The sequence below is a fragment of the Bos taurus genome, chromosome 16 (assembly GCF_002263795.3).
Source record: "Bos taurus isolate L1 Dominette 01449 registration number 42190680 breed Hereford chromosome 16, ARS-UCD2.0, whole genome shotgun sequence".
In the NCBI taxonomy this organism is placed as follows: domain Eukaryota; kingdom Metazoa; phylum Chordata; class Mammalia; order Artiodactyla; family Bovidae; genus Bos; species Bos taurus.
Genome location: NC_037343.1, coordinates 19,157,638 through 19,176,198, shown reverse-complemented (window position 1 = coordinate 19,176,198; position 18,561 = coordinate 19,157,638). Strand labels below are relative to the sequence as shown.

At 37.8% G+C, this 18,561-nt stretch overlaps 1 protein-coding gene across 1 annotated transcript in view; it reads left to right on the top strand.

The window, feature by feature from the left end:
* The window catches only part of USH2A (usherin), a 923,574-nt gene that overhangs the window by 639,708 nt on the left and 265,305 nt on the right, over positions 1–18,561 (top strand). The window contains exons 44-46 of the mRNA NM_001191425.2: positions 9,760–9,969; positions 11,287–11,489; positions 16,385–16,497. Coding sequence (NP_001178354.2) covers positions 9,760–9,969; positions 11,287–11,489; positions 16,385–16,497 — 526 coding nt within the window. The remainder of the gene's footprint in view (positions 1–9,759; positions 9,970–11,286; positions 11,490–16,384; positions 16,498–18,561) is intronic.

Sequence of the window (18,561 nt, the reverse complement as noted above, 5' to 3'; positions counted from 1 at the left end):
CCAACTCTGTGCGACCCCATAGATGGCAGCCCACCAGGCTCCCCTGTCCCTGGAATTCTCCAGGCAAGAACACTGGAGTGGGTTGCCATTTCCTTCTCCAATGCATGAAAGTGAAAAGTGAAAGTGAAGTCGCTCAGTCGTGTCCGACTTAGCGATCCCATGGACTGCAGCCTACCAGGCTCCTCTGTCCATGGGATTTTCTAGGCAAGAGTCCTGGAGTGGGGTGCCATTGCCTTCTCCACCTGCATCTTTAGAAACCACATAATTGAAATTTCAGATATGGTTGGTCAGAAGAGTAGCATTTACCAGCTGATCTGTTAATTTTTAGTGATCCATGGTTGGACGACATCACTGACTCAATGCACATGAGTTTGAGCAAACTCCAGAAGATAGTGAAGGACAAGGAAGCCTGGTGTACTGCAGTTCATGGGGTCACAAAGAGTCAGACACAACTTAGCAACTGAACAACAAATGTCACAATCAGACAAAAACAAGACTGAATATATCATGGCACTATATATTATAATCCTTCTTAGAAGTATCACTTTTGATCTGGCAAATAGTTAATCAGAACTTGCTAGGATACTACCAAATATTAAGAAATATCTGACTTGGAAATCCCTATTAAAATATGTGTTTTATGAAAGTAAACTGTATCTATTAGGATAATCATCTGCTAGTATATAAAAAGACGAAAAATCATGCCTGGTTGGGCAATTGCAACCTTCTGATTTTGATTTTGTTATAGCCTAAGAGAAATGCTTCCTATTTTATATAGAACACCTTGAGTGAATTTGCCCCTGTTATATCAGTTATGGATTAAAACCAGTGTCAGGTGACATTAATTGTAAATTAAAATTAGCATTGGTTATGTTGATCTACATTGCTACTAAATAAGCCATTTTTATAAAAAACTATTTACTAGGGTTTTATAAGGTTGCAGATTTCTAATGATCTGTGTCACCTCTGTTGGGATCTCTTAAGCCATTTACATGGAAGAATATAAGTTAATTGATGCTTGTGATTACCTCCTGAGACACTTCTAGGAAAAGATACAAAAGTTTTTATATGGAGATGGATTTTTATGTATAATATATTTTCACTCATCTCCTTTCTATTTCGCCCTCAATACCTGAATCATCTTAAAAGCCTACTCGGGAAGGTGGATGCCCTCCCCACATCTGACATTTGAATACTTCTGTTGAGATCCAGCGACTGAATTTTCACCAATATAGTTCCTTTATGTTATAATTGCATGCCTGAAGTAAGCATGCTTATAAAAACTGACAAACCTAATAGATCTGAAGCAGCTCACTGAAGTTTCATTACCTTGGTAATCTGAACCTCTGACCTTCGGGATGTAGGTAATGCAATCTGCTGTTATTTCCATTCATACCTTAGGAATTTTTCAGATAACTATTTGTGAGTACAAAGGTTAACTCTCAGAAGAGGGTCAGCTCTGTGAAAGCGTGTTGCATTATCATTTTCTTTCTTCTTGCAACCGGCTATCCTAAGTAAATTAACAAGTCTTTCGGCTGTGAAAGAGCCACCTCTTTTTGGCAATTTTAATTTCAATTGTTTTCTTGATTTGTGGGATAAAATGGCATCTTGTCTAACATGCTAAAAGGAACAAAACTGTAAGTTGAAAGTCATGAATAAACAACGTTTATTTAATAAAAACCATAAAATGCATTTTTAAAGTATGTTTTGTCTTAATTATGACCCTCCACATGCTCACACCATTTTCCAAGTAAAATATCTCTGGTAAATTTTCACCAATCACAGATTAATGGGGATAAGTTATTAAAGTTTTAAAAGTGCCCACTTTAAACGTTTACATCACTATGTGAGGTCATGTGAGGAAAATGCACCCTGCATCTGTTCAGTTAATTTTTTAGGGCAAATATTACAAACCGGTAGCACATGGGCCATATTTACTTCCCCATCCTCCACACATTGTCTTGCTGGCAGTATTTGAAAAATAAAATAATATTTTGCTGCTGCTGTTGCTTCAGTCATGTCCGACTCTGTGCAACCCCATAGATGGCAGTCCACGAGGCTCCCCCGTCCCTGGGATTCTCTAGGCAAGGACACTGGAGTGGGTTGCCATTTCCTTCTCCAATGCATGAAAGTGGAAAGTGAAAGTGAAGTCGATCAGTCATGCCTGACTCTTAGCAACCCCATGGACTGCAGCCTACCAGGCTCCTCCATCCATGGGATTTTCCAGGCAAGAGTACTGGAGTGGGGTGCCATTTAGCAATTAGAAGCTTCCACACAAAGATGATAATTTTGGAATTGATTTGAAAAACCCAGTAATTGATTGAAACTCTTCCCACATTGCTGAAGGGAGAATATCCCCTGACACTGGCCTCCCCTTTCTACAGGCTGCAGCCCCCTTCTCCCTGGTCCTTAGAGAAAGATGTGGTTCTTGTCCCTACTTTTTATATAAAAGAAAATAGTTCAACCTAATGAAATACGATGAAAATAAATGATTTCATTGGAGAAAATTCACATTTTTATAGGAAGAGATACAAAATATCACTTAAGTTATTCATAGAGCCCCAGGAGTTAGCAACTGCACCTTGGTGACTTACCCCAAATTACAGTTAGTCAGTAGCATTTCTCCAACGTAAGCATCCCATTTTCAGCTATTTCTCCTGCATGTGACCTTAATGGTTATTAGCACTTTGTCAAGAGTGATTTAGTGAGATCCTTCCCATTTTGACTGCTCACTCTAAAATAAATGGTGAAAAATGCCCATGAGGGAAAAGTGTAGAAAGGCAGCACCTCTTCTGAGGTCTCCTCACTAATGAGGTCATTGATGGGCAGAAAAGAGCAAGAAAATACTGGAGGTGGTGAGGAGAGGAAGGTATTGAAATAAGAGGAAATGAAAAAAATTATCCAAATACTGTCCACTTGTCCATCTGTCAAGAGCTCCCCTCAACCTTCAGACGTTCACGCTGTGGTTCATATTGGGTTGGCCAAGAAGTCTGTTCAGATTTTTCCATAAGATGTAACAGACAAACCCAAATGAACTTTTTGACCAACCCAATATAATCTTTTTTGTCCATCTCTCCTCTTTCTCTTTTCCTTCCCTCTTTCCTTTTTCTCTTTTAGTTTCCTCCCTCTTTTTCCTTTCCTTCTTCCTTCCATGAATATTTATCCTTGACTTTTTCGTCCCAGGCACTGGGAATGCAGAGATCAATGACATAATTCCTTCCTTACATTGTCTCACTAAACTCTGGAAGATTCGTAAAGTTGAAGGCATCACTATTCAAAAAGTTCAAATCCACACAAAAAGCATATGCCTCATCTTGATCTCTTAATCAGAAACCACCAGATTTTGCAGCTAGAAGTTTGACTTTGAACTTATCCTGTTCAGGTTTTAATACATACAAATCATCCCAAAGCGCACCTCTTTTAAAAGCACCCACCATCATTGGCTCACCTTAGAGACTGCATTTACCAGCCTCCTTTGCAGTTGGTTGTATCCATGTGACTGTGTTCATGCCAATAGAAAGTGCAAAGAAATGATGTGTGTCTTTTAGGGTCATAACCACGAAACACCAAGGACGTGCCTCTTGTTCTGTCTTCTTCTCTCGGGACTAGACCATATATACAGCAGTGTTCTCTGTTTAAACTCTGCAGGCATGGCCAACACCCTTACAGATCCAAAGCCACATAAGAGAAAGAACCTGGGTTCTTGAATGACCACATGGAACACAATCTGATTCACCTACTTTGAGGCTATTGTGTGAGATATAAATTAATATTTATTTCATTTATCACTTTATTTAAGGGTTCCTTGGTTACAGAAGCTTAGGTAACTAACTCCGTCCCTGTTTACCCTTATCAAGTTCACTTCCCAAGCAGGAATGTGCTGTCCTTTTTCCATTGCCAAATATAGAATAATGAATAATTAACACATTTCATATACATTTCCTTTAAATAGGATATTCCCTGGCAGATTATTGAAAGGAGCTGGAACACAATGAGAGACGGAAGGACCTGGGGGCAGGGAGGGTTGCAAATACAGGTATTTGTTTTAGTTGCATAAACTAGATAGAAGGTATGTAGATATGTTGCTGGGGAAGATAAGGAGCCTGACTTGGATGTAGCTCTGGAGAATTTTCCCACTTCTTCATGTGAGCACTTTTACCCTCAGCCAGAGTAAAAAAATTTCTCTAGAAGTGATAAAATCAAGTTTTCCAAGAAGTACTTAGTTGATGACACAGAGCTCTTCCCCATAGAATTTGGGAATCTGGACTCTAAGAATCTATGAGCAAGATAAACACTTCTTTTATAAAATAGCCTTAGTAAGGTCCTTCCAGATTTTTACACTGAGGCAAAGTTACCTCCCATTGAGCCTACTAATGAGAAATGACTGAGAAATTCAATCCTAGACAAAACTGGAGATCCTTTGAGTGGAGGGGTTTACTCTAATTGCTGGAGATTAGGGCCACAAACTTTTTTATAAAGTGCCAGACAGTAAACCCTTCAGGTTTTGCAGGCAATATACATTCTCTGTCAGAACTACTCAACTTTGTCATTGTAGCATGAAAACAGCAATGTACAACTCTTCAACAAGTATGCCTGTGTTCCAATAAAAATTTATAGTGAACAGTGAGATTTCATTTTCACATGTCATGAAAAACTATTCTTTTGATTTTTTCCCCCAACAATTTAAAAGTATAAAAGCCATTCTTAGCTCACAGGTTATATACAAAGAAGTGGCAGGCCAGGTTTGACCAAGAGGACAGATTTTTACTCATGGTAAAATCCTGAGTTTGCTGACCCCTATTCTAGCTGATAAAGATCTAAAGGACATAATTAATATTGATAACAATCTCTAAAAATAATCCAACAGGGCTTCCCAGGTGGGGCAATGATATGCAAGAGACATGGGTTTAGTTCCTGGGTCAGGAAGATCCCCTGGAATAGGAAATGGCAACCCACTCCAGTATTCTTGCCTGGGAAGTGCCATGGACAGAGGAGCCAGGAGGGCTACAGTCCATGGGGTCGCAAAAAGTCAGACACGACTGAGTGAATGAGCACATGAGCTCACACAACACAAAAATTATCCAACAGCATGTACAGAGTATAATCCTTTTGCAAGAGGACTTTCAACAAGCCTGTCTAACAACTGTTTTAAATTATTTGAAAAAGTGGCATTTAGTAACAAAGATTGTATCCATGGCTTCAACCTTCTTTTTCCAACTCACTGAGATTGACCTGATGTGCTATAGTAAAGCAATACCTACTCATAAATTTCTGTGGTCTATACAATATGGATTACTCAGAACAGGATTAGAATACCTGAGAAATACTTCCCAGTGTACACATATTTAATGTAATCTCATAGGAAACCCTCATTCCATCCTGTTGCTTCAAATACAATTAGTATTCATAGCTTAACTCCAAATTACATGTATAACTCTAGTTCAAACATTCACACTTTAATTTAAAAGTAAACCTGGTGGTCACAAAAACACTTCAAACTCAAGAAGTCTCCAGTGAAACAACAAGTTTCAAATCCCCCATCCCATAGTTACATCTATATTTTCTGTCTTGTTTCCTAGGATTCACACGAGAACCAAAACCGAAATCTGAATTTTATTTAAAACTTTTCCTCATCTCTTTCTAGACTCATCCTGGGTCACTTAAGGACCTTGGCTCTCTCCATTCAGGACATCCACATTCCCTTGTGCCTTGAAGTCCTTCTCTTGCTGGGAAAATCAGAGACAGTCAGAGACGGCCAACTGGTCCTTAATACCTCGGGTCAGAAATGGCACAAACTGATCACATGACTTCACTCAGATGCAAGGAGCCCAGAAAATGTAGTCTCCCTATCTGACAAGAACAGAATCACATGGGTGTTAGTAAATGTTCTGGATCTTCACCACAACTTTTATCTTCTGTAGTGATCTTTCAACTTTCATTGCTACTAACATTGGTTAGTGATGTCTTTCTCTACTTTTCTGAGTCTTTATATTTTATGTTTGATCAAGAATTTTGTATACTCTTACTTTCCTTGCCCTTCTCATCTGCTGCTTTCAGTGTGTGGTGAATAAATTATTATATAATCATTTTTACATAATTACTGTCTCTAGTTTTGATATTTATCATCAATTCTTAAACTTCTCCAATCTTAAGTTCTGGAGCTTGCTTCATCTCTTTATCTTTTAGATAACATTATTGGAAAATTTTTATGATTACAGTTAAATAAATAAATGAGCTACATGTTCTTTTAGTACTCGTATGGTCAGTTGTGTCTGACTCTTGGTGACCCCATGGACTGTAGCCTGCCAGGCTCCTCTGTCCATGGAATTTTCCAGACCAGAATACTAGAGTGGGTTGCCATTTCCTTCACCAGGGGATCTTCCCAACCCAGGAACTGAACCCAAGTCTCCTGAGTCTCTTGCACTGGCAGTCAAATTCTTTACCATTATACCATTTGATTTTTGCTTGAATGAACATGTTTCTGCTATCTTTGTACATTCTCTTAATTTTTACCTACATAAAACCTTTCTGTTATATTTGCACATAAATATAATGACTTCGATGTGTATGAAATTCTTGGATTAAAATATTTTACCTCAGAACTTCTTCAAATTTTTCCATTGTCTTCCACATTTAATGTTTTGGAGGATAAGTCTGAAAGTTGCCTGATTCTTTTTCTCCTTTGCAGATTGTCTTTTAGATTTAGTTGATTTTCAAAATGTCGTAAGTTTCTGTATGTCTTTGGATATGTTGCCAGTATTTTCACTAATACTGTATATTAATCTATTCAATTTCTGGATATAAAACTTCATTTTGAGTCATGTTTTATGGGATATTTTAGATCTATGATTATTTATCCCATTTATTTTTCAAGTCAATTAGATTTTTTATTCTCTATTCTCAATATCAATAAATTTTGACTTTCATTGCCTTCTTCTTACTCATTTTCCTTTTTATTTTTTTTCATATTGTGCATTTTTAACTCAGTATTTTTTCTGCTTTCAGTGCAGATTTTAATTCTGAGAGGCTTTTTAGGTTTTCTTGCTTTCCTTTCTTCTTTAAGAAGGTCATTTAATATCTCTGTTTTCATGTCTGTCTTTTCATGATTACAGGTACCTGTTTTTCATAATTACAGGTACCTGTTTCCTAAAGCACTTTTTCACAAAGGCATGCCCCTTTTGTTATTTTTAAGAACACCATGCAAATGTTTTATAACACTTCCACTGATTCACATAGAAGTAGTATATGAAAAACAAATTCTCCTTTTAAGGTTCTAGAAAATGTTTCACTTGTGCTATTACGTAAAGAAGCCTTGTAACTCATGTTTTTCTCTTTTAAAAAGGAGAAATATATTCAGGTCCAGTTTTTATCAATCCACAGGGAGGGTGGGATTTGCTGGGACACTTCTCATTCCAGTTATTTCAATTCTAACAGTGTTCCACTCAGAGTAGACTCAAGGTCAGCAACCTTGAATTTTGCGCTGGCCTGTAGAACTGAAGATGTATCTTCTGTCTCTAAGATGGTTTGCTGTCTTAGAGCCCACGACATTTGAAACCCTTGTTTGAACCATGTAAAAGGACACTTCTGTGCATGTACCGCTCCCAGAACTTTTCATAAAACAACTGGGAATATGAAGATCATTTAATCTGTTTAATGTGTTTCTACTAGTTTTCTGTGTTTTGGCCTCTGCACTGTAATGTCAATGAAGGGAGAGAGTGGCAAGCTGAAGCAGATGTTGGTGAGAAGCAGAGTGGTGCAGAAATCTGGCGTTATTGTCTGGAGATGCTGCCTGCCTCTGGTTAGAGGAGCCTCTATCTCATGCAGTAAGATATAACTAGTGGAACTGAATCCCATCTTTTCCTCTCTTCTTTGGGACAACAGATTTTGTTCTATTTCAAGGAGTTGACATATGGCACATGACTAAGAATGAGCATTTAATGGCATTTCATCCACATATTCATATACGATCCTCACTCATCTTGAACTTACTGTGCTAGTCCCAATATTTTCAATGTATATACGCAGTTCATTCATTGGAACTTGACAGAGGAGATTTCAGGCACATTTAATAACTGTGATTAAAGACTCATTTATATTTTTAAGTAGAATTTGAAAGTACTTCCTTAATATTATATTTTTAGGACTTGAATTTCTAAACAGCCTGCTCATGTAGCAAACTAAAATACAAGATGAACTTCAAATCTAGCACAATTTCTTTTATATCTTTGCTACCATAAATTAATGAGGAATAGTACTGTAGGGCAGCAGAAAATAATTCTAATGATAGAAGAAACTTTTACTCTCACAGAACCCAGTTGCTTTGCTACACTTGAGGAATGTTATTATTTGGAAAAACACTGAGAGATATGAATAGCTGATTCCTGAAAATGCATAATAATGACCTCATTATTAAAGGTGCTGACATTTGTGACAGCAGAGAAAAGAAACATCTCAATTCCCAGAGTTTTCCAAAGTAGTTACTAAAGATTGCTTACTATAAATTCTTTCAACTATACTGATATACCAGACCTTTCTAACTATTGCTGGATATTAGGTCAAAGCGGTAGTGCATTCAGGAAATAAAACAAAAAATCAAATCAACATTCAGTTTTTTTGCAAGGCCCCCAAGATCTTAATGAACAATGATTCTTAAAGTCATACAATCCCCCAAACCATATTCCTTTCCATGGCCATACCCCAGGATCTCATATACTTGAGACACTGTACTTTAATAACCATAAAGAGAAATGCCACCTTTTCCTCCCCATCCTTGCTTAATTTTGTGGAACAATTTTAACACAAGCTTTTACATACAATTTCAGGAGCTTTCACATACAAAACTCCACCTTTGTAATCCTGATACAAATCAAGGTGATAGATCCTGCTTCACGTCTTCAAAAGCAATGTTAATGTAAGCAGAGCAGTAATAGCAGAGCTAGTAATTACATGCCTAGCTAAGAAAATATGGGTATGGGGTGTTCTATATCTTCTTTTCAGAGCTTCATGGTAGGAAGATCACAAAAAGCAGAACTTAGTGCAAGAATGGAGAAATTGTGTGAAAAGGGAAAAAGAAAACAATCGACTGAACTTTGAAAGAGCTTGTCTACATCACAGAGATACAGGAACTAGGAGGAAAGGATGAGAACTTTGATCAAAATTCAGATATCATCCTAGGATCCTTAAGGAGAGCATACTACATTACTCTGGTACATCAACAGTGCACATAATAGGGTAGCTGTCTAAGCAATCTTCCAGGTATCTATCAGCAGATTTTGTTAGCAATTTTAAAAATCCTCAAGTTTTAGCATCTGTGTCAGGACATGCCCTCGTGTATATTAGCATAGATTTCTTCTCTAGAACCATTACTTATGAACAGAGAGGGTTTTTGTTTTTTTTCCCCTGTACTGCATATTTTTACTTTACTCTTAATTTCATTTTTCAAGTACTAATCAAAGTTTTGAAGATTAGTTGAATACTCATAAGTAGCATAATTAAAATACTTACAGGCAATTTAAAAGTTTATTTTCCTGTGAACTTAAGATTCTAGGCAATTAATTATGAGATATGGATAGAAACAACTTTGTTAACAAAACAATAATAATAAAATACAGCACTTTTCCAAGGAAAGTTCTGTAAGCTTTCCCCTTTTCTCATTCTAGGAATAGCTAATGATAGTGTATGCTCTGTCTCCCCCCCCCCCCCCCCCCGGGGCCTTTTATATCGGCTACACTTGCAGTGTTCTATGTTTATTGTTAACAGCTTTTCAAGACCTACAAGGTGATGTTGAGTATTATACACTTTTTTGGAGTTCTGCTACCTCCAATGAATCTCGAAAAATCCTCCCAGATGTACACTCTCACGTCATTGGCCACTTAAATCCAAACACAGAGTATCGGATTTTCATCTCTGTTTTCAACGGAGTCGCCAGCATCAACAGTGAAGTGCTGCATGCAACCACTTGCGATGGGGGTGAGTCCAGATTTCAAGGGAAACTCGGCTTCAGAGACGCGAATGAAATTGATTGATTCTCGCTGAGGTTGAGATCAGTCATCCTTCCATTATAAAATTTCCGGTGTTGGAGGGAAGGGGGTTGGAGCTAAAATGCTTAAGTGCTGGCTGTCGTCAAGTGGCAGATCAATAAGTGGTCCCACAGAGACAGCTGCAAGGCTCCAATCACTGGGTATTAGCCCGGTTTGTTCCTGTTCTTTTCAGTGTGTGCTTAGTTGGGCGCTGAATTCACGTCAGTACATGGTGACATTTAGAAACATTTTTTTAAGAATTGCTTTCAGAAGCAGGATGCTTTTCACAACGACAGCCAAGCACAGGGAGGGCCCTCCCCGAGTCACCAGAAATGGTAGGTGGAAGTTCAGCCACTGAGAAAAATTGCCTGTGACTCATTTCTAAGCCAGTTAGCAAGGGGGAGGAAGCGAGGGAAGCAACTTGTGAATCTGAAATGTGTTTGGAATGGTCTTTCTAATCTTTTTGGCTTTATAAAGTCTCATTATAAACATTATAATATCATTACCTCCCAAGCAAGTGTTCCAGGTCATTAGCAGAGCACTTTAAGTGTGGAACCCATTTCCCTTCATGGTGCCAAAGGTCGACACCTTTTGTTTATAAAATAGAATGGATCACAAGGACAATTTTTCAACTAGTTAGGATGGGCTCTTATGATAAAAATAGGTCTTCGCATAGTTATTTCTGACATGCTTGAATAATTGTGTAATTTAACGCCAAGCAAGATTTTTTTTCCTAATGTTAGATTTCATCATTACCTATGGTAATCAACATTCAAAATCATTTACATAATGACAATATTGCATTATTGCTTCATATTGCTTGAGTTACAAGCTAGTAACATCAAATGATTTTTCACGTTCCACCAGCCGCGATGTGTTTGAGTTTTATTTTCTGCTTAAGGAGCAAATTTTCTTTTCTTTTTTCCTGGGAGGTATGGAGTGAAGAGATGGGAAAAGAGACAAATAATAGATATGTGTTAGTGGTGCAGATGGGTGAATAATTTATCATCATATCCCACTGGTCACATAGTATTGAAGATTAGCACTGTGATGGTGGTATAAAGCATTTTACCACCAGTTCTTATGGTTTCTAACTGAGAGTATAATAAGCCAATTTACAGAGGACTACAGACTGTGATAACTTCATCAGAGGAAAGCAGATAAGCAGCAAACCCTTTGCTCGACCTAAATACTAATCGGCATTTAGTTTAACAAGTGCTTTTTCAGAGACAGCTGGAGTTTATTCAGTTTCTTCCTTTAATTCTAGAGCCTCAGGGCATGCTTCCTCCAGAGGTTGTCATCATCAACAGTACAGCTGTACGTGTCATCTGGACAGCTCCTTCAAACCCAAATGGTGTTGTCACTGAATATTCCGTCTATGTAAATAATCAGCTCTACAAGACTGGAATAAATGTGCCTGGGTCTATCATTCTGAGAGAGCTGTCTCCCTTCACTGTCTATGACATCCAGGTTAGAATGCTGTTTTCCAATGGTTAAGCTCATGGGTGTGTTAAATAAAACTTGCTGGGTTATGTCTCTTAGTGGATGCCTTCCACCTTGGTTACAGATTATTTATTTGGTGGGGAAGAAGAGAGAAAAGAGGGAAATTGATTGTTGTGGGCAAACACAGGAGTCATTGGAGAGGAGATAATAGTAATATGCAAAGTGATGGTGAGGATGGTGATGGTGTTTTCACTGGCAAAATGAAGCAGCTCATGTGTTTGCAATCAGTCTTGCCAAGCAGCTTGCCTTTGTCCTGGTTCTTTTACTGACATCAGAATCAGAGTTAGCCTATGATTAGAGAGACATTCCTTCTACTCCAGTTTCACCATTTACTAAATTTAATCGCTTTAGGGAAGTTATATAACCTCTCTTGGTGTCAATTGTCTCTTTTGTAAGAGCAAAGAACTCTATGATTTAAAACATTCTATTAACCTCTAGAATTCTGTAATTCTGGATGCAACAACAAAAATAAATGAATATGTGGCAGATAAAAATATTTAAAAATTTCATTCAAGCGTGAACGAAAAATGTTCATCCTTCAACAAATGTTCAATGACCCTCACCTGTATGAAAACAATTATATTTAAATTTTTTGCATTTGGTCCTCTTTGAGGATCTAATGAAGTCAGTGTACACTCTTCTAGAAAAGTGTGTATATATTTATATGACAAAAGTTAACACGCAGTTTTGGAGAGCCCATTGACCATTTGAGAGTGAACTCCTAGGTCTCTTTGAGATCTACTGATCTTAAAAATAGAGAAAATATAAAGGACACCAAGAAACTTATCCTCAAAAAATTGGGAATCGTGTTAGAGCAGGAGAATATAAAAGATAGCAAGGCTAAATGCAAAAATTAATGATAAAAACAATGTTTCAGAAGCTCAAAGTTTATAGAGAAGGGTTGCCATTTAGTAGATTTTTGAATAAACTGTGCACTTCTGGGGCTTCCCAGGTGGTACTAATGGTAGAAAACTTGGCCGCCAATGCAGGAGACATAAGAAACACAGGTTCAGTCCCTGGGTTGGGAAGATTCCCTGGAGAATGGCATGGCAACCCACTCCAGTATTCTTGCCTAGAGAATCTCATGGACAGAGGAGTCTGATGGGATACAGTCCATAGGGTCGAAAATAGTGGGACACCCCTGAAGCAACTTAGCATGCACGCATGCGTGCTAGTCTGACTCTTTGTGACCCCATGGACTTTACAGTCCATGGAATTCTCCAGGCCAGAGTACTGAAGTGGGTAGCCTATCCCTTCTCCAGGGGATCTTCCCAACCCAGGGATTGAACTGGGGTCTCCCGCATTGCAGGCAGATTCTTTACCAACTGAGCTGTTGGGGAAGCCCAAAATTTATAACTTTGTAAATAATTTTCAGAAGATATTAAGCATGAAATTTTTATTTGACCATAGAAAACTTTTCACTGGCTCTGTTCATTAAGTGAACATTTCCCCACCCCCTGTTTCCCCCACATTTGAAAGTGAAACATTTGTAATCATCTAGTTACAAGTAATGCATTAACCTCTCCCACTACTAGGCTTGGCATCCTAAGAAAATGACATATAAAGATATTTAGTAAAAGAAGAAAGGTACATTGCTTATTTTTTAGTACACTCCATGATTTCCATCTACCCACCTGAGTGTATCTTAGCATGGGTCAGTGAACTGCTGTTTCTCTTGATGACGCAGGGGGAATCTGTGTAGGTATAGATCATTGATCACATTATAAAATAAAAATCACATTCAAAATACTTAGAAATGCAGCTTAATGGATAAATTAACATAGAAGGTTATGAAAGATTTGCTGTATTTTCCTCTTTGGAGCCCTGGTGGAGAAAGCCAGCTGAGTCCCCATTCATTTGCTTTATCAGGACTCAGAATACATCCGGGGCGGGGGTATACATAGGTGGGCTGGGGTCGGGGGTGGGTGGTTATGCTGAGATCACTGGATTCTGTGCATGCATATCCAGCGCCAGCCTTCTGACCATGAAGCAGGAGTGGATGTGTAAGCATTCCAGGCACGTTCCACTCTGACAGGCTTCACTCAGATCTGTTTGTGTGAGTTGCTAATGGCCTGAAGTGAAGAGAAGTGAAAGTTGCTCAGTTGTGTCTGACTCTTTGCGACCCCATGGATTATGTAGTCCATGGAACTCTCTAGGCTAGAATACTGGAGTGGGTAGCCTTTCCCTTCTCCAGAGGATCTTCCCAACCCAGGAACTGAACTGGGGTCTCCTGCATTGCGGGCAGATTCTTTACCAACTGAGCTATCAGGGAAGCCCACTAATGGCCTGAAGAGAGTGTATTTTGATCTGATACAGGGAAACAGATGAGGAGACAAAAAACCAAATTAGAATCTAGTACTTAAATTTTGTGATTGGTGACTAAGATATTCTTATTCTTAATAACTGTAAGTATATTTTTGTGACTCTCCTCCAAGTCCTTAAATACTGTACTTAAAATAGTTATTACTGGAAATTTGATTTTTATCAAATTTCAAAGATTTTTATTTATATCAAAGATAATTGGTCTCCATTTAAAATGTGCACTTAACTGATAGGCCTAATACTTTAAAACTAAGATTCTCTTTACTGCTGCTGCTGCTGCTAAGTCGCTTCAGTCGTGTCCAACTCTGTGCGACCCCAGAGACGGCAGCCCACCAGGCTTCCCCGTCCCTGGGATTCTCCAGGCAAGAACACTGGAGTGGGTTGCCATTTCCTTCTCCAATGCATGAAAGTGAAAAGTGAAAGTGAAGTCGCTCAGTCGTTCCCAACTCTTAGCGACCCCATGGACTGCAGCCTACCAGGCTCCTCTGTCCATGGATTTTCCAGGCAAGAGTACTGGAGTGGGGTGCCATTGCCTTCTCCGTCTCTTTACTAACCCCCTCTATAAAATAGCCATTGATTTTAAAGCAGACATGTAGATGCACCACAACATCTGTTTTTTTTAATGAATCAATCTGCATAGACCTTTCTAAAGGGACTGCTCATTCAAATTTTTCTTAAATTTTTTCTCTTTAGTATTAATATGTAAACCTTTATATTTGTGTTTCATCTCCATGTTATACAACATAGCTGTAACACCAGAAATATGCCCCAAAGATGGAGACTTGGAATATTACATTAGTAACAAAGTGAAAAAATATTGACCCATTTATCTAAAATCAGAGTAAAAGCTTTCTAAAGAATCATTTGACTAGACCTAAGTAGTTTATCGGAGAAGGCGATGGCACCCCTCTCCAGTACTCTTGCCTGGAAAGTCCCATGGATGGAGGAGCCTGGTAGGCTGCAGTCCATGGGGTCGCAAGGAGTCGGACACGACTGAGTGACTTCCCTTTCACTTTTCACTTTCATGCGTTGGAGAAGGAAATGACAACCCAGTGTTCTTGCTTGGAGAATCCCAGGGATAGGGGAGCCTGATGGCCTGCCGTCTATGGGGTCCCACAGAGTTGGACACGACTGAAGTTACTTAGCAGCAACAGCAAGTAGTTTATAACTTAAAGATGTTCTTATTATTTAGATAATAAAACAATTAGGGTACAGTAAAGCCTGAATCAAATAATTTCATATCTTATCAGCTTGATCATATTCCTTCTCTGATCCCTCTACTTGCAAACTTCTGAAAACAGAATTGTGAGGATTCATTAAATTATTTGTTCAAGTACCCATCCTATTTGGCACATAAGAAGTTCATTTGAGCTGATTTTGAGTTACCTCACTATGCATCATATAGTCAGATATTTCCCAATATGTGTGGTTTTATTGTCATTAATACTATTACAGCAAGTATATTCATCTACTTGTAAGTTATTTGGAATTTACTGGACATGATTTAATGTTAGCTCAGAATACTATATAGCATAAATAAATCACTCAACAGCATTATAAAAATATACCTCAACTCCCAATTAGGTGCCCCATGAAACGAAACAACATTACTATATACAACAAATACCACATTTGTCTTTCCTCAAATGCCCATGGAAATTCAGAGAACTGCTTTGCTTTAAAGTTCAGTATTAGTGTTTAAGATTCATCAGCATGTAATATCCTCCATTTATGTATTAGATACAGAAAGTAAATCATCATTGATAAAAGTGCAGTTCCTCTTTGGTTTAACCTTTAATGGAGAGCAGAAGGGTGTCACTTTATGGATGGTCCACAAGCAATCTCTTACATGTTCATCTGTCTCTCCCCTGCTCTTGTTGAAAATGTTTTTTGTGTTACTAATGCTTGATGAACTCAATTTCTAATCTTTAGTTATTCCACCCTTCTTGGTTTTTATTCAGATTAGGTGGCAGAATTAAAGGGTGAGTGATGAGTTTCTGCTGTGATTAAGGTAGAAATACAATTGCAGCTGGAACAAATGGATATAAAATAGCTCAGCCATATTGGAAGTCTTCCCTAGACCTCATTTTTCTTCCATTAGAGATTAGCATTGAGGCTATTTGTTGTCAAGTGTCAAGGCTTCCGGAAAATATCATCATTACCCTACCTGGTTATAGATCCAGAGAGTAGTATGCAGTGATAACATATTATGCTTGCCAACTGTCAACTAAGTATCTTCCCTTCTTCCTTAGTTGTGCTCCAAAGAGATGGATATGTCTGTCTGTTTCTGAATAGTTGGAACTAGAAGCTAAACATTACCATTTGAATCACTATGTCAATTATCCCAAGCTCGTTTCCAGACTCTATTTTGAGTTTGTTCCATTGGACTCAACATAAAAAACTAAGACTTAGTAAACCCCAAGATGCCATAGAGAACTACAGGAAACACCTGTGAAATGAGAGTGGGTGGGTTTCAGTCCATCAGCGGTCTGTATTTTGAAAGTAGTTGCAATTATTGTTTTCTAAACTAACATTTGCAGGTTGAAGTCTGCACAAAATATGCCTGTGTAAAAAGCAACAGAACCCAAATCACGACTGTGGAAGATACTCCAAGTGATATACCGACTCCCACAATTCATGGCATCGCTTCAAGGTACCAATTCTTTATCAAGTAATCTAAAGAACTGACCATAAGCAATTAAAATAAAAATCAAAGCTATCATTCCTGCCATGACAATCTCATTTAGTAGATTACTATAAATATGTGTGTAAATCAAATTTTTTATATTATTAGGTATTGATCCTCAGTGGACACATCCCCTAACATTTAAGCTTTGATTTTTCTGATTGTCCAGCTTCACTTCCTTTTACTTAGTAATCTGTGAAAAATGTTGGAGTGCATGGAAAAGTTGTCCTTCAGTAAATTCTTTTGTGAGACAAATAATACAATTTTAATTAGAATGACTACCTCCTAACTTAATCTCTTTGAAAAAAAATTAGACTTAGGTATATCAGATTTTCCTAAAGCTAGAAATAGCTGTAAAATAATTAGGGGAGATAAATTATTGGATAACCTTTACAATTGTATCAGATTCTTTATGGAATCCCTTTATTTTTGTGTACTCTTTTGTTGCTGAGCAATGACCACGGTTTGAAAGTGATCCTCTTTCAATTCAAAATTAGCAATTTAAGAGAAAAACGATGTAATATCAAGATTTCCAAGTCAAAAGTAATATGAAATTTTCACCTCTCTGTGTCAAGTCAAGGGCAGAGAAAGAAATCTGAGTATTCCCACATCATATTTTTGCCCTAACCAAACGAATTGCTTTTCATCTACACACACACTCGCACACAGACAATTACATCCCATATACACACATGCACACTGACTGAAACAATCAACGTTATAAAATATTTCAATTCTGAAGGATTCCTTTATGACACATTGAAAATTATCGGTCTTTTTAAAATCATTTCAAAAATAACCTATACCGATTTGGAGAACTAGTGATTGAAATAATTAGAAAAACCCAAATAATTGAATTCTTAGATGTTCAGGGCAAAGATAGTCCTTTCTTCTTGAGTATATCTTCTATCAAACACATGATGATATCTGTCTAATGTGGGGTGCATGCATGATAAGTCATTTCATTGGTGTCCTACTCTGTGATCCTATGGACTGTAGCCCTCCAGGCTCCTTTCTCCATGGAATTCTCCAAGCAAGAATACTGGAGTGGGTTGCCATGCCCTCCTACAGCTCATGTGGGATATGTTAATTAATTGATAATTCCCTCAACAGATTTTCGTCATCTATCTACATGATTGCCTACCTTTCCAGGGGAAAATGGTCAACTTTAAGGGACACCAGAGACCTTTATTTATTTTTTCAGCAAACATACTTGTGGGTGTAATAATATAAGAGACAAAGGTAATACAAAGTAGTGTAAGAAAGGGCTCTAAATTTTCACAGTTCCAGTCAACTGTGGGAAACGTTACCCTAAACAAACATTTATAGAACAGAGTGAAATTCACTGTAATAAAAGTTTATAACGTGAAAGAAGTGCATTAAAAAAAAAAAGACCTCAGCTCTGCCCATAATTATCAGTGAAGACATCATGAAAGATGTGACATTTGAGTTCATTCTAAAGAACTCCAGGAAGAAGTATAAGTAAGTAGGTGGATGTTGTCAAATGTCTTGTCTGTTAGCATCCCCATGACTCAAGCCTAGGTGAATGGCATAGGGAATATGTCTTAGATTACATGTTTATATGTGGCTAAAAATATGTAAGGGTTTTCAGAAATTGAGCAAATATCCATTTGAGACTCTGTTTCTAAGATATCTGTAAGAAGATTCTTGTGGATGATAACAGAAAAAATATTTTTAGTTGGGTTTAAAGATTGCTTCTCCCCAAATATATTAAATTGGTGCCAAAAACAATTAAAACGGCGTATTTATTTTTTTAAAAGAGCAAGAAAAATGACAAAGCAGATGAGAACAAGAGAAGATAGATTTTTAACACAATTATGAAAGCAACAGTTGCCTTGGGAGAGGCACTTGCCAAGGTGGTAGTTGGCAGAGGGAGATGATGATACAAAACAAACTGATTTGCTCTGCAGAGAACCTCAGTGTCTGAGCACCTAACAGACTTTCAGGATTGTGAATAAGGGCAAGATGGGATAAAGTTCAAAGCTGAAATCGTGGGATTAGCTTAAAGTC